At 35.2% G+C, this 16,172-nt stretch overlaps 1 protein-coding gene across 3 annotated transcripts in view; it reads left to right on the top strand.

The window, feature by feature from the left end:
• Window positions 1–16,172, top strand: part of ARHGAP5 (Rho GTPase activating protein 5) — a 50,365-nt gene that overhangs the window by 23,284 nt on the left and 10,909 nt on the right. For all 3 annotated transcript variants that reach the window (XM_071746159.1, XM_071746160.1, XM_071746161.1), the window contains 2 exons: window positions 2,723–2,870; window positions 15,140–15,217. In XM_071746159.1, coding sequence (XP_071602260.1) covers window positions 2,723–2,870; window positions 15,140–15,217 — 226 coding nt within the window. The remainder of the gene's footprint in view (window positions 1–2,722; window positions 2,871–15,139; window positions 15,218–16,172) is intronic.

Genomic DNA, 16,172 nt, shown 5'->3' with positions numbered 1-16,172 from the left:
AATATTGCAGGTAAATACTTTTGGTATAAGAAATGCAAGGCAAGTTTGGGAGGGTTAAAATGCTTTCCTGCCAAAGGATCAGCTGTAGGTTTGCCATTAACGTCTCAGAGTATGAAGAGAAGTTGTCTTTGGCAAGAAGCAAGTGGTGAAAACCCCTGCTGGAAAGCTCAACGTTAGTGCAGAGGGCAATTATGGAAAAAAAACAGATTTATATGAAAACTAAAGATTTCAGGTTTATGGCGCTGTGCTTGCGTTATAGTTACTAACATGAAGCAGTGGTATCTGAAGGAATGAGGTTTTTGCTAGGATTATGTAACAAAACTTCTGTGTGCTGGGTCTTCTCTCACTTGATGCCTATTAAGCCTTCTATTATTATTATGAAGAAAAAGCATACAAAATTGTCTTTGTTAGAAATTATTCACCTTTTTAACTAAATGAGTAATGTAATGTTTAACAGTGTTTTTGTTTAAACACCGTTTCATTGCAGAACTTTTAAATCTGCTAGTCAAGATAATGACTAGGATAACTTTTTCTGTGTAAAATTAAAAGTTCCATGCTATGATTGGTGGATCAGAAAAGATGTGATGTTCTCAGAGTGGGGAATACAGATTAAAAAAAAACCACTTAATTTTGTTAGAATTAAGCCGTGCTTTTTCTTGAAGTCAGCTGAACTTTTGACAAAGACCAGGTCTTTCTTGAAGGAACGTTCCTTTTTGTTCAAAGAAATTGCATGTCTAGGCTTCTTATGCAGACAACTTAAGGAAAGTATGAAGTCTCAAATCAGGAAACTCCATGGTTGTTTCTTTATATCTTAAAGTTTTGTGTTATTTGCAGAAGTATTTTTTGTGAAGATGATGTAGATAGTGTTATTTGCAGGAAGATTGGATTAGATCTGTTATTGGTGATGATTACTTGCTCACTTGCCCCAGGTGAAAGGCGAATTACAAGAGAAATGTTCAAATAAATGCTGGAAGGAGGGAGACAAAGTACTTAATGGAATATAGATGGTAAAATTATTATTGTAACTTTGTCTGCTTTGTGAAATTGTAATTCCATGTTTATGGAGTAGCCCTGCAACAGTCAGCTCTTCTACTCTTGGATCATTTTAAAAAGGACATGTTTTTTCTTTTATTCTTTAAGTTCTTTAGACAAATTCTAACTTTTATAATTGGAGATTAAATAGATCATTTCAGGTAGACAAATGGTTAAGAAACCTTTCTGCTTCTCTGAGTGTGTAGTGTCCTACTCGCTATCCCAATCCTTTAGAACCATTCTTCTAAATGCAGGACAAATAGGAAAAAAAAAAAAAATCTCAGTTCCATCCTTGTGGACAGACTTGATATTTCATATTATGTCCAGCTATTCTACACAGATAGTAGTATTAATTTTATAATTGGAATAAAAACTCTGTAAAATCATAGTTTATTGTTCCAGTATCGGATTGTTTTCTACTTACACCACAAAATTTAATTGTATTTATTACGTTATGCTAATATTACATCTTAATCAGGAAGACACAGTCTATCTGCTGGATCTGAAATACATAGTCTGAGTGTTGCTCCATTTATCCTAATATGGCAGGGATATGCACTGGACACCTTGGAGAAAAAATAATTTCATTTTGCTTTTGCTTTTTTTCATTGCATTAACATATGTGTCTCTAAAATGATCTTTTATTCAACATTGGCTCATTTAACAGGCGTTTTCCTTGAGGTTTATATATTCTTTAGTTTCAGCTTGGTCATTTCAGCTGCTTCTCATTTGAATTGGATGTTACCTAAATAAATACCATTTTGCCTCTAAAGAGTAAATGGCCAATGAACTAGGTTTAGTGCTGGCAACTTCAAAGCAAGGGACTGTCACAGATAGAAGGAAGGAAAAGCTCTTTCTAGTCTGAAGGAACATATTCAGGGAACCACCTATATCTTGTCCAAAATTAATGTCATGCAAAGAGTTGGCAGTTGAAAGGGTGGCTTTCACAGTCTGCTTTAGCCATAAAAGTTTAGGATAGAGTTTTATTCCAAGGTTTTTTTCATACAAAGGTGCTTTATCAGTTGAACTGGTAAAAGACCCTCTCAAGAAAAAAAAAATATTAATCAAAACAAGCAAGAAAGCTACATGTGAAAATCTTTGTCTTGGATCTGATTTGGTCCAAACAACTTTTGGCTAAAATCCTGTTCCTGTAACGAAGCTTTCCAGGAGTGCCTGCAATTCTAACTTGAGCTTGATTGCTATACATTCTGTATCATCTTGTTTCTAGTATAATTGAAATATAAGGATAGTGTCTTTAAAGAGACACATGCAGAAGGCGGTTGGATTTTTATTTCTGATATGACACTTCACAGTCTTCTAAAAATTTCTGCAGAGATGTGGTTCAAATGTGATTCATGTCAATTCCTTTTGAGTAGTGCTGATAGTCTGTAAAAACTTGTCATAGCATTCTAAGCTAGTAGTATGTTTATTTTTGTTCCTATAATATTTCAATTATTAGTGCATTGGGTCATCCTTTTCCTAATGTGATACAGTAGTGACCAAATCAATTAGAAGTTATTTTAGTGCTTTGTATCTAATGTATGCTAGTTTGAAAGTATATTTATTTTTATTGAGTTTGCCATAGAAAAATTTCAATGTCTGTTAGGGTTATGATATGTTTTTTTTCAGTGAATATGAATTAATTTAAAGACTACTTGAATATTACTTAAATAATTCTGTTTTGTTGTAGCCGAAAAAGAAAACTAAGACATTCAATCCTCCAATCCGTAGAAACTGGGAAAGTAATTACTTTGGGATGCCCCTACAGGATCTGGTTACACCTGAGAAACCAATACCTCTGTTTGTTGAAAAATGTGTGCAATTCATTGAAGATACAGGTAAGATAGAAGGAACTGTTGAAGGAAATACTATTCCACTTTGCATAACAAGTAAAGCCTCTCATTTTCTGTTTTAAAGTACTTTTAGAATTTTCTCCTAGAGATAAATAATTATGGGGAAAACCATGTTTTTAAAATACAGTGTTATTTAAATCACAGGCTTAATGTGTGATGGTTTGCTCTTCATTTACACAAATACTTAATTTATGTTTTACAGACATTTGAAGTTGAACATTTTTTGCCTGTAATTAGAAAAAACTTCTATTGCTTTCTAATGCCAAATGATGTAACCCAATGGCATTCCAGTCTTACATGTCTCACTGTTGTCACTGTATTTAACTTCATATATTAAAAAGCTCTGAAATCTATTTTCTGCAATTGCAGAAAACAGGTACTTGGCACAGCTTAATTAGTCAGCTTGCTTGCTTAATTTTGCTGCTAAACCTAGTTTTGCATTTTAACTTGTTGCAGAGACGGAAGTATTTCTTTTCTAAATACTGCATAATTCTACATGAAACATGTTAAGCAGTGTGTTTAACTTACAGATTTCCAGTTTGCACTAGGGTGGAATTTCACAGTATGTTGTTTTTCTCTCCTTTCTCCCTGGCTCCTTGATTCCCTGGTTGTGTGTTTATCCCTTTTTTCAGCCTTTTTACTGTTTGACCATGAGGCAAGTAAGATGACCTGGATGGTCCAGCAGAAGATTACACTTAGGAGTGGGGAGTTGGTTTGAGGTTTGGGAGTGACGTATGGTTGGGGCTTGTTTGTTTCTTTTGGTTTTGTTTTTAAAGATGATGAGCACCAGTTATTGTTCAGTGTGTAGACAGTGCTTTCTCTGAAGTTAGGTATTTGCTATATTTGAAGCAAATGAGTGTGGAAGGGACTGACTAGAGCTAAAATATGAACAGTACCCCCAATTGTCTGCAGTTCAATGTAGTTTAGCATCGAGTAAAACAGTGCCTTTTTCCAGCATCTCCTTAGTTCTGTAGTACAATTGGCTGTAAGATGACAGCAACAGTTTCAGCAAAAGTAAAACTGAAGGGGCTTCTTTCTTGAAAGAGCAGTGTTTCCAGAAGATAGCTGTTTCTGAAGACTTATGTGCTGTGTTATTTCAATCAAAAAATTAGGTGAAACCTCAGGCACTGATCTTCTGGGTCTCAGAGATGTTAGTATAGATCTGTTTTTAACCTTTACCTTATATTTGTTCCTTGCCTTAAGGAAAAAAGCTGTATTTCTTCCCTCTTGCTTTTGCTTTCCTGACCCTACCCAGGAAAAAGTGGGTAAGGAGGAAAAAGGGCAATGAGTAAGAGTGATATAGATGATTTAATATATAATTTGTGTTTGCTGTTGTATATAGCAAAAAACCTGCAAAAGCAGAGAAACGTAATTTTTATGGATGACTCACTGTCTCAATTGGTGTTCTATAAAAATGGCTACATATAGCTGTTACGTTTAGCTATAAAAAACAGGTTCACCAGTAATGAGTACCAAATTACTTTATGAAGAGTTAGTAGAATCTAGAAGTAATATCTTAAATTACAGCATGTTATGCTTTGTAAGAATATTTTCAAACAAAAATATAAATCCAGATCTAGAGAAAATTGTACTTTGTTAAGATTGATGTTGTCTGCTATATGTTGACTTCGTGATAGACTTTAGAAAGGAAGCCTAGTATTTACCCCAATGGATTTTCACCAGCTTGTGGAATGAGAGAGAACTGTAACAATGTTGGAACATGATTAATTTTTCCTCATAATGGTAAATAACACAAGTGCACAGAAGATTTAATGATTCTATTCTCTAATGATTTGTCTTTGAAGAATAAGATGTTTAGTTAAACTGCTGATGTGCTCAGAACCTGAGGATCTCCTCAAAAGTGGTGACTAAGTAGGTACTGTTTTTCCTGTAGCTGGTTGAGCATATCCCAGTTCATCCTGTGCAGCTGTGCAGCTACTGAAAGCTGGATAATTATAATTTTGGCTGTATGTGTAAGTTGGACAAACATTGCACCACTTGCATGCTTTGTTTGTGGCTGTGGAGCCAGTACTTGTCCTGCTGTTTCTGTTAAGGACCTAATTAAAGATGGAACAAAACCTTTACTTTTGATCTATATTACAATTTTCCTTCTTGTTCACTGGATTCTGTTTAAGTAGCTTTGGTTGTTCTTTTTAAATTCTGTACTTGGCTGTGGGAAGTTTGGGTTTTTTTTGTGTTTTGTTTTGAGGTTTTTTTGCTTATTTCGTTTTTTTAATATTGAGTTAATACTTTGTAGGTATTAGCATTTCAGGCAATGTTCTGGTAGAATGTATTTGCTGCCTTTGAGAGAGGAGGTTGTTCACTTGCATTGCCTGCACTGAGATGGACTTACATCACTGACTGTCTGAGAGAAAGTGCCACAAATAAGGTTTTGGAGATGATCAGTGTGCAGAACACAAGTCAGGTTCTTTCAGCTTGAGGCTGGAGTCCAGAATGGTGCCATTCCCATTTGAGAATCCTGTGGTATCAGCTGCTTGGCCCTAGGGACTCATCCAGTACTTCAGCTGCCTCTTGGCAAGTCAGTCAGTCTGTCAGCACTGACTGACCCAAATACTGGTGTTTATTGCAATTGTCTTTTTAATTAGGAAGTGCAATTTCTCCTGACTCTTTCTGAATGAGGCTTGTCTATATTTCCTTAGCTATTCCTTTTGAGGTACTTCTATGGAGTTTAGCTCCTTCCATGTGTTTTACCACATGTATAATACTGCACTGTGGCTAAGTTGCAGGCTTCTTGTGAAGATATGATTAATCTTTAATTGAAGGGCTAATCTGAATTTTTAGTGTTCTCTATCTCTGCCTCGAGAAATTATGCAAGGTGCTGCTTCAGATCCACTCATTTAAATTGTGACGGAGGCTACCAAGTATGTGGTGTGAAAAAGTTGTCTCTGAAGATTATTGCTCCACCATAAACCTTGTAGATTTGAGTGCATGCACAAAATACCATCTGATTTTTGTTTTACCATACTCTTCTGGAATACCCTTGAGAAGGAAAAAAAAAAAAAAAAGTACACCAGTAGAAGAAGGACAAATGAGAAAAATTAAAGTAATCTTGAGCTGGAAAGTTCTAGCCTTTTATAAATCAATTTTTCCTTTTGAAGGAGTCATGGATCCTGTCAGAGTAAAAGATCTTGTAGAGATAAGGGATCCTAAGTAAGAGCCTACAGTTGTTAATATTTTATCTTTTGGGGATCAACAAATACCCGGTTTTGAAAGATAGTCTGGGGCTTGAATTCTTAATATTTTTATATTAGTGGAAGTAGAAACTGAGGGAGTGAAGTGGTAAATACTTGAGAAGATCTAAACTTAATAAGCAGTAAGATGTATCAGAAGCTCCATTTCAGCAGCCGTGTGTACTGCTGCTGATGCTGGTAGTACCAAGCAGCATTAGCACATAATGCTTCATCTTGTTAGAAACTTTTGATTAAAAAAAGCCACCTATGTACAATGTAAGATTATCTTAAATTTAATAGCATTTCTGGATAAGAAATATGAGGAAAGCTTGGCTAAATATTGTAAGGAAACTTTGCTTGTGTGTTTACACATGGTTATAGGAAAATTGTGTCTATCAGAGCCTTTCATTCTTTTAATTCACTGTAATAATAGCAGGATGAGTAATCATTTGATTGGTTGTCAGAGCTCTTTTGTGTTGGCTCATTCAACAAAATTATCAAAAGAATTTTTATCTTTCAGGTAAGTACCTTGATAATGGTGAATAATCAAGCTTTCCACTAAATGTCTTGGTATAAACGTGTAATGTTTTCAGGAAAGCTGATTTTCTGGTAAAGATGTTGTGGTTTCATCTGTAACCTTTTACAAACTGCATAAACACTTCACAGCATTATACACAACCTGCTGATGTTTGTATGCTTTTAAATCTGTCACATTCTTTGCAAATGGATAAGTAACTTGCTCTTCAGGGCAGCTGCTTAAATTGACTTTGACATTGGTAGTGTAGTATTCAATTATGGACTTCCAAAAGATGATTTTGATGATACACTTGTTCTGGTCTATTTTGTTGCTTTTTCTGGTGGATTGAATAGAAGGTCATTTTGTTAGATCCCCTGACATGTACTTTTAAACGTGTTACTTTCTTGCAAACTAGATTTGTAGAAATGTATTTAGTGGGGATTTAGGTATAATTAATTGTGATATTTAAGAAAATTGTAGTGGCTGTTTTGGTATAGAATAATGGTGCTATAATAAGATGTGCTAGAAAAAAAAGAATGCTAGTTTTTAACAAAAATTTTGTCCCATGTGGACTATTTCTTCTTTTAGTACAACTCATTTTTTCTGAATGTAGAAAGTAGAAACGAGATAGTATTTGAAGCTAAGCAATTTGTTCACTTTATTAATAGCATGAATTCTGTTTCTTCAAGAGTTATGTAGAGAGTAAAGAGGGTGTTCTGATTAGTTTTCTTTGAGAGGAACGCAGATTTTTGAATGCTAATTTAATATTTAACTTTAAAATGTTGGTGTGATTTGCATTTTGTATTGCAATACCATGTAAAAATATCTACTGAATGTCTGTTTTTCTGCTTTTGTAACTATAAAATGTTTACATGTTTATGGCAAGTTTATACCTTGGAAATGTTATTAGTAACATTTTTACGCTGCCACCGATTTTATTTCAAGGGGGGGTTTGTGTGCTGTTCAACCTGTACTCTTGTTGATTATTTCTAACTTTCCCAAACTTAAAATAATTTTGTCAAAAATGACTCATGCTAATGGATAGTATTATTATAGGGAGGTTTTTTAGTATTTCAGTATTTTTTAAAATTTACTGTTTTGGTTTTAATTTTTGTATGAATCATACATTGGTGAAATATTTGGTATAACTTTATTACAAACTAATATTACAACCTAAAAAGTATTATAAATTATAACAAGGAAGACGTGGATGTGCTGGAGCGTGTCCAGAGAAGGGCCATGAGGATGATCAGAGGGCTGGAGCACCTCTCCTGTGAAGAGAGACTGAGAGAGTTGGGGTTATTCAGTCTGGAGAGGAGAAGGTTCTGAGAAGATCTTATTGTAACCTTCCAGCATCTGAATGGGGCCTACTGAGGGACATTTTAGGATGCCAGGTAGTGATAGGACTAGGGGGAATGGATTCAAACTACAGGAGGGTAGATTTAAATTGGATGTTAGGAAGAAGTTCTTCACCATGAGGATGGTGAGACACTGGAACAGGTTCCCCAGAGGGGTGGTGGAAGCCCTGTCCCTGGAAGTTTTTAAGGCCAGGCTGGACAGGGTCTGAGCAACCTGATCTAGTGGGAGGTGACCCCCCCCATGGCAGGGGGGTTGGAACTAGATGATCTTAAAGGTCCCTTCCAGTCCTGAAAATTTTATAATCCTACTTCTAAATTCCATTTCAATCTGTTTACAAGAAAGAAGACATCAAATTAATATTATGAATATGAGCACAGTTTGGTCATTTAGTAATTTAGCTGTTCACGTCTATACTCAACAACTATATTCAACTCTAGTATTAATAGCAGTATTTTAATATTTTTCTTTGTTTTAAAATGTTTTTTTAAAAAATCTTTGTATAATATTGCTATCTGTGTGCTTCATTGACAATATTAATAATTTTAGTTTCAGTGCTTCATAGAAAACTGATAACATAAATATAGCAATCTAAATTGAACAATTTAGGGAAGAGAAGCTTATTAGAATAATACATGCTCTAAGAACTCAATTATTCAATTCATGTGAGACAAGGAATGGAATAAAGAATGAATTTAACAGAGCTGCATCTCATTTAATGCCTTGTATGGTCTCTTTGGAAAGGTATAGGTAAAAATAAAAACTAATTTTTGTATAGATGCAATAATTACTACTTTTGATATCTATAATTTTTCATAATGCTGTTAAATTTGCAGTTTTGGAGGCTTTTGAGTAAGACTATTGCCTTCTGTGAATTTACTTCTCACCTGAGTTATACCCAGGCCTTTAACAGTGAATCTGCCATTACACCAGATTTTGACCTTGAAAGTTTAGATGATAGAAAGTTTGTCTCCAGAGAACTTGGCAAAGAAAATGAGTCGGTAGCATCTGTTGAGATAAAAGGTTGGTAAAGCTTTGAAATATATTCATAGTTGCTGCAAAATCCGGAAATTCAGGATGGGTAATCTCTCCTTGTGTTCAAAGGGCTTGAATGAGCTCTAGGCTTTTAGGAAACTTGTTCTGTTGAACAGAATAGAATGGGACAAGAGTGGCCACCCCCCTTGAGCTGTGAATGAGACCCAGCATTCTGAGAGTGCTTGCATAAGAAACAGTGTAGCAGCCAGTAATGCCCTTTCTGGGTGTAAATATACTTCTGCCACTTTTCATCTTGGGAGGTTGTTGGATGTTTGTGAATCAGCGAGATTAACAGGTTTGGAAGCCACATTAGCAAAAATGGGCAAGGTCGTGCTGTTCAGTATTACACCTGCTAAGTTAAGGATGAAATAGGTGTCAAAACAAGTGCAAGGCTGGGAGCAAGACAGTGCAGCTAGGAGCAAGGGAAGGACACACACTGATTGATTAGGCAGGGACTTAGACCACCTTTTCAGTTGTAACAATCAATTGAGTTGACATGTTTAGCAAAAAATGCACAGTGCATGATTCTGCTACTCTTGAATCTGGATAGGTACAGTAACAGTAGAGTTAATAGTCCTTCAGTACATTTTGTACCCTCTTCAGGTTTGTGAGTGAACTAGAGTGAGTGGTGTGGTTAATATATTCAAGGCCAGGGCTTCTGTTCAAAGAAATGCAGTCAGGCTGGAGAAATAGGAAGACAGGAACCTGATGGAATTCAATGAGGACAAATGGCAAGTTTTGTTACTAGAATTGCAAGGACTAAATCCCTGAAGTGTTACATGCTGCAGAATTGACAGGCTGGATAGTAGTGCTGATGAAAAGAACCTGGGGATCCTGGTGGAGAACAAACTGAGCATGAGTCAGTAATGCATCCTGCTAACAATACATTCTGTATTGGACTGACCCAACAGAATTGTAGGCACTACAGCAACAGATTTGTTTTTACTCTGCACTTGTTAGACTTTATCTGAAATACTACAAGAAATGTGTTAAGAAACTTAATTGAGTCTGGCATGGAGAGTGTCAGGGGATGGAGCTCCTGAGATGCAGATCTATTCAGCTTGGGAAGAGAAAGGCTGGAAGATTAGGCCCAATGTTCTTTAAACTCTGATGTTCCAAATGGAAAAAAACCCTCCTGCTCTGTGGATTATTTAAGCACTGGTTAAGGTTGTCCAGAGATTTTGGACTCTCTCACCTTGGAGATACTCAAGATCAGATTCAGATAAGGAACCCAATCTGAAGTCAGTGTTAACCCTTGTTTGAATAGGAAACTGGACTATGTGACCTCCTGAGGATCCCTTCTATGATCACTTCAAAATTAACAGAGAAAAGGTTTCAGTAGTTAGGAAACTGTACACCAGTTTCTACTTTGCAACTTAGGAATTAATCAACAGGGAGGAAACCCTGTCCCAACTTGGGAGGAGGGGAAAGCAGGCACCAGTCATTTCTCCTAATGGAAAACTGACTACCAGACAGATTGAGGAGGGGCACATGTGTTAATTTATTAATATGTGAGAATCACAGAAAACCGTAACCAAATCTGTTTTAAAATATTCATAAACACATGTTGTGCACTTGATCTGTACTAATTAAGGTATTTCTTCAAAGGAAACATCATGGGAATCATGTAAAGAATTCCTAAACAATGAAGACAGGGCCAAGATGTCTGAATCTTTTGCAGAATACTTACACATTTCCTCTTACCCTATATTTCTCTAGTCCCAAAGTGATCAAACAGCTAATATGCCTGGAAAATTAGAATAATCTCAGATATCACCCATTTTTAATGAAATGAAGAATGCACTACCTCTTAGGCAAATCTGTCATGTCATTGAAGTACCTTTTATTCCTTTTTTTGAATGAACGGTCCATGAAATACATGATTGAGTGACACTTCATAAAAAGATAAATGAGAACTTTTAAAGTAATTGCTTAATGTAAATTGTAGAAAAGTTAATTCAGCATTGTATAAGAACTTCCTATTTTTTGAGTCTTTCTAAAAGTACTGCTTATATTCTTACAGTGCTTGCTTTTATTGAGGATTTCAGTGTTCTATAAATTACTTTATTACAAGAAGCAGCAAGATTGTTATTTTTGTTCTTGTTTTCAGTGTGTGAACTGAATGTCATGGATATTTCAATGCCAGTGTTGGCATGCAGTTAAGAACATTAAATGTAGAATTTTAAATGTATTTTTATAAGCAAATTTAGTGCTAGACTCTTACTTGAAAAGAGTTTGAATTCTTTGTTATGTAGTTATATATAGGTGTATGTAGAAATTATCATTCTGGATCAGCAAGGTGGTTCCTTTAGTCGTGTATAGTCCAAATAGAATACAGGGTGAGAAGAGGTACACAAGGTCAAGCTGTGGAATAAAATTATAGAATTATATAGATCACAAAATGTATAAAGGCAAATTTTATAGTGGAGAATGATTCTTGACAAGTTCAGTTGTCACTCTAGGGAATGTAAACTGGGGAGAGACAAAGTTGTTGTGAGTTGGTGGCATGTATTCAGAAGTGTAGGCAGACCAGTGATAGTGGAACTTGGCTACAGATGTCAAGTTGCCAGATGCTGTGTGACTTTTCATGAAACTAAATATTAGTGTAGCAGTTGTCACTCAGGAAAAGACTTTAAAATCTTCATAGGCAGCTGTCTGAAAACTTCAGCTCTGGGTACTTGCTATTAAGCAAGCAAAAAGAATCCTAAGAGTGAGCAATATGGGGAAAAATCATACTATTTATGTAATTCCATGTTATGCATACAGTTTGAGTAATGGTTGCAGTTCCAGGTCAGTCTATCTCAGAGTAGAAAAGAATTGGATACTGCGTGTGACAGTAACACTTGGATAAAGAAGGACCAAGCAGGTTAGCTTAGAAAATTTGTGTGCAAGGGAAATGATACTCATAAAAAAAACTGGTGCTGGGAAAGAGTAAACAAGCTGCTGCTTCTTGTTAATCATGAAAAAAGGTTTTCCTTGGAACTTCAGTTCCTGAGCATAAACCTGGAGAGTGTTGCTGAATTGGAAAATTGCAGTTGCTGTGGGTTTTTGTGAAGAACACAAGTAAAGAGAGTTTGGGTAAATTCATTGAGAATACATCCCCAAATGTCTATTACAGTACCTCATGCAAAAGTCTGTGTATGCTACCATCTCCAGGAATCTGGGAGGATATACCACAGAAAAGTTGCTGAATATATTTTCCTTTTTCCTTCTGCTCATCCTGCTTCTAAAGCATCTACTTATTACTGGTGTGGAAACTGGATATTTTACCTGGTAGACTTGTATCTGCCCTTGTGCTGAAGTTAGTGTGCTCTAAGAAGGAACCAAGACTTCTGAAATATGTTGGTACCTAAGAATGGAAGTGTCCTATGAACTAAGTATGCATATAGGTCCAAAGTGCTTTGAAACCCATGTGAAGTTCCAGTCATATGATGTGGAACCCATCCCACAACCAGCAGCTCAAAAGAAAGTGCAGGAAGAGAATTCATTAGGCACTAAGTGGTATTTTGAGAAAGGAATAGTCTAGACAAAGGAGATGAGCTCTGTCTTGAAGTACAGGCTGTGGTGACACAAAATAAAAAGGATCTAATTCTTATAGGAAAGCAAGGAGAACAGAGAAGCAAATAAATTAGATTACTCAAATATATTAAAACAAATATTAAAATAGCCATTGTGTCCAGTAAGGATATCTTGAAAATTACAGCTAGACCAGGAAGGAAGTAGGATAGTTAAATAGATAAGAATTCTGAAAAAATCACCAGGCTTGTAGGTTAAAGAAAAAACCACGTGTGCTCTCTTAGTATGGATGTACATTATGAGTATGCAAAAAGTTTAAAAGATAAAACTGGTTAACTAGAGTATCTTATACTTGTTGAAGCTCTTGATGTAACAAGCAGTGCAGGAACCTGGTTGGATAATAAAAAACACCAGAGAATTTGAGCATTACTTAAAAATTATACTTCAGACTTACAGGTGTGTGTATGCACACAAGCATTAAATTTGTCTCTTCATTTGTCTCCAAAGAAACAGTATCATGTCAGTTGACCAACTGTTAAATATGTGTTACTTTCTAGAATATATAAGCAAGAAAATTTGGTGTTGCTTGAAGAATATAAGACAAATTTATTTAACTTAATATGGAATTGCAGCACATAGCTTTTTTTGGAAGATGCCTAAATTCAGCATATATCTCTTTGTTTAACATTACATTTTTCTGAAGTTCTCTAAGTTGTCTTTCTATGATTCCCAGAGCTGTACTGATCTGAGCAAAGAGGTATCTACTGTGTGATGAAAATGGAAAAAACAAACAACTAACCAACCAAAAAATTCCCAAGATATTGCAATAGAGCATCTCTGTTTTCAAAACAGCTCAGTTTGAGTATTCAAGGTTTAAACACACCTACTAGACAGTGACTGGAGCAGAGTTCTCAGAAAATGTTATTGCAGCACATTCAATTCCTTTTGTGCAGGAAGAAATTGAATAGCAGTTGGATAAAACAAAGAATGTCCTTGGGCTGTAGCATCTCCAACTGAGAATTCTCTCATACTAAACAAAGAGAATCTCCATTCTAGCTTGTTTGTATCTATCAGTGATTTTTTGTATTTCTTTATTTACAACTTTTGGAAGATAAATGCAAAGTGTTTCTGGCTGTGACAGTGTGTAGCACATCAGGGGCATTCTTTTGAAGACAGGTTTGAAACCCTTTCCAGCTGTGGAAACCACTGAATCACTGAAGCTACTATTAGCCCTGTGCCACTAAATTATACCTTGTGGTGTTATTTGAGGATGTCAGTGTATGGGGCTCAGGGTTTTTTGCTGGGTTTTTTTGTTTTTGTTTTGTTTGGGTTTTTTTCTGTTTTTTAATTTGGTTGGTTTGTTTGTTTTGGTTATGGTTTTGTTTAAAAAGTCTTTAGGTATAAATTTACAAGAGAACTTTGAGCTGTGGGTTTCGTAGAAGAAAATCTTATTAAAATAGCCTTGATACAGCCAGTAGACACATGTGAATTGTTGAAGCATTAAGAAGGAAGAATTAAGTTAGAAGAGTTGATACTGTTATCAAATTAAGTGGTATAAATTTCACAGCGGTATGAAGCAGTTAAGTGCTTTCTGGACTTTGAGCATTGTAATGGTATTTCTAGTGTTTCTTGGTAACTATAAAGGCAGACTGGTTGGCTTTGGTGGCACAGAGGAATTATTTATTGATCTGATAATATAAAATATATTGAATTACTGGGCTATGATGGTAAAAAGCCAAGAGATTTTATAAAGCTCTAAAACTTGTGACTATTAAAATAGAGCTGTTGTTGTTGCAGAGATCTGGCATACACATAATTTTGCACCCATAAAGGTAACTTGGAGAGTTATGGATCTGTAAACTCCTTGTATTCTGTGATGGATTCTAAATTAACAAAGAACAACAAGATCTTGGGTAATGGTATGATTAGCAGGAGGGATGCTTTCATTGAGTGAGTAGCTGTGGGTAAAGAGATAGCAGTGCTGGGAAATAATCACCAGAGTGAAGTGAGCAAGTTGTGTGTGTGTGCATAATAAACGTGTATTTTTGACTGTTACTTACCCACAGTGCATAGTAGAACAAGTAAGTGCTAATTTACCTTAGAAAAGAAGTGAAAAAAAACAGATGCAAAGTTTCTAAGACAGTAATTGTGAAAGGGGAAGGTATGTTAGAAGATGAAGTTCTTGTTTCATACAGGAGTGTGTTGCACCATGAAATTACACAAACAGGAATTAATTAGAAATGCTTGATAATTTTGTTTGTTTGTTTGTTTTGGTTTGTTTGTTTTTCTTGTGTGTGTGATTTTAAAACAAAAAAGATGCAAATAACAGCAGTCTAGTAGAGATCAGGAAGAGAGTGATTTTGGGTAAATTATTCCATAAATGCCTGCAGTCAGATTCCTGTTATCCTACAATGTGGTTTCTTCTTATTCATATTAAGTGTAATAGTGGACTTAATAGACAAGTGGTATTTTGTGCTTTGGTAATCTTGTATCACTATAATGATTAGCATGTTACTTTTTAGGCATTCAAGGTTTGTATTCCCACTTTTGATTTCTGAATTAGTAATTATGATTGCCTCTGTTTTACTCTATAGTACATAAACTTGTTTTTTCATTTATTTTTTTCCTCCCCTTCTAAGGATTATGTACTGAAGGCCTGTACCGTGTTAGTGGGAATAAAACAGATCAAGACAACATTCAGAAACAGTTTGATCAAGGTAATGACAGATTTTATTGTTCAAAGCTAAAACAGGACTTGCATTCTGCTTGGGTTTATCACAGTGAAATGGAAGAGAGTTGTACTTCTGAAATTATTTCCATAGCACTGAGTAGTTAATGTTCTGGCAGATTATATTGGTATAGTCCAGGTAATTACCAGTAAATCTCTGCATAAACCAGAGATGGGATAGAATCTTTTTACAGCTGCCTTTAAGTGCTGTTAAAAGATTTTCTAGGTGGTATTCTGGTGTTCTAAAGCATTTAAATGCAGTCCTTGCTGTTCTTTGTGTTAATAGTTCATCAGACCCAGGCATTAGGGCATTCATTTCCTCCTATCTCCCCAAATGTAGCACTGTTTTACACTTATTCCATTGAAATATTTCTAGAATAATATGGATTAACAACTGAATCTTAATAATAAATCTCTTACACAACCTTTCTCATGCTTAGAATATGCTGGAATATGATTGGTAGATTTTGCTGTTCACTTTCTGTTAAGAGGGGACCCACATTATTTTTTGCCTTCTGTTTTCTCATTTAATTTATGATCTCAGCTGATATTTCAAAACAAAAACACTTTTAAAAATTCTTTGATATCATGAAATTAAGCCTATGAAAAAACAGTAGAAATCCTCCTAGATGAAAAGGAAGATAAATGTATTAAGTTTTTTATGCCTTAATGTGCTGTTTCAGGTAATCCTAGTGTCATACTATAATTTTTTTCAATCACCTTATTGGATGTTTTGGAGTTTCAGGTGGAGTGGACTTTGTAATGTAAACTTAGCATTTTCAAAAGTCAGTTCTTAAATATTTAAAGCTCTATGGCTTACAGTGCTTCTGCTTCTAGACTTGGTTTTAAAATAATGTAGCATGACTTTATTAATGAAAACTTCAATTAAAAATATCTTTAGTTATAAAACAATTCTGTTATTTGGGAATCTAGCAGTAGATTAT

Source organism: Heliangelus exortis, chromosome 5 (genome assembly GCF_036169615.1).
Source record: "Heliangelus exortis chromosome 5, bHelExo1.hap1, whole genome shotgun sequence".
NCBI classification, from domain to species: domain Eukaryota; kingdom Metazoa; phylum Chordata; class Aves; order Apodiformes; family Trochilidae; genus Heliangelus; species Heliangelus exortis.
Note: the sequence above shows the minus strand (reverse complement) of the source record. Positions and strands in the feature narration are given on the sequence as shown.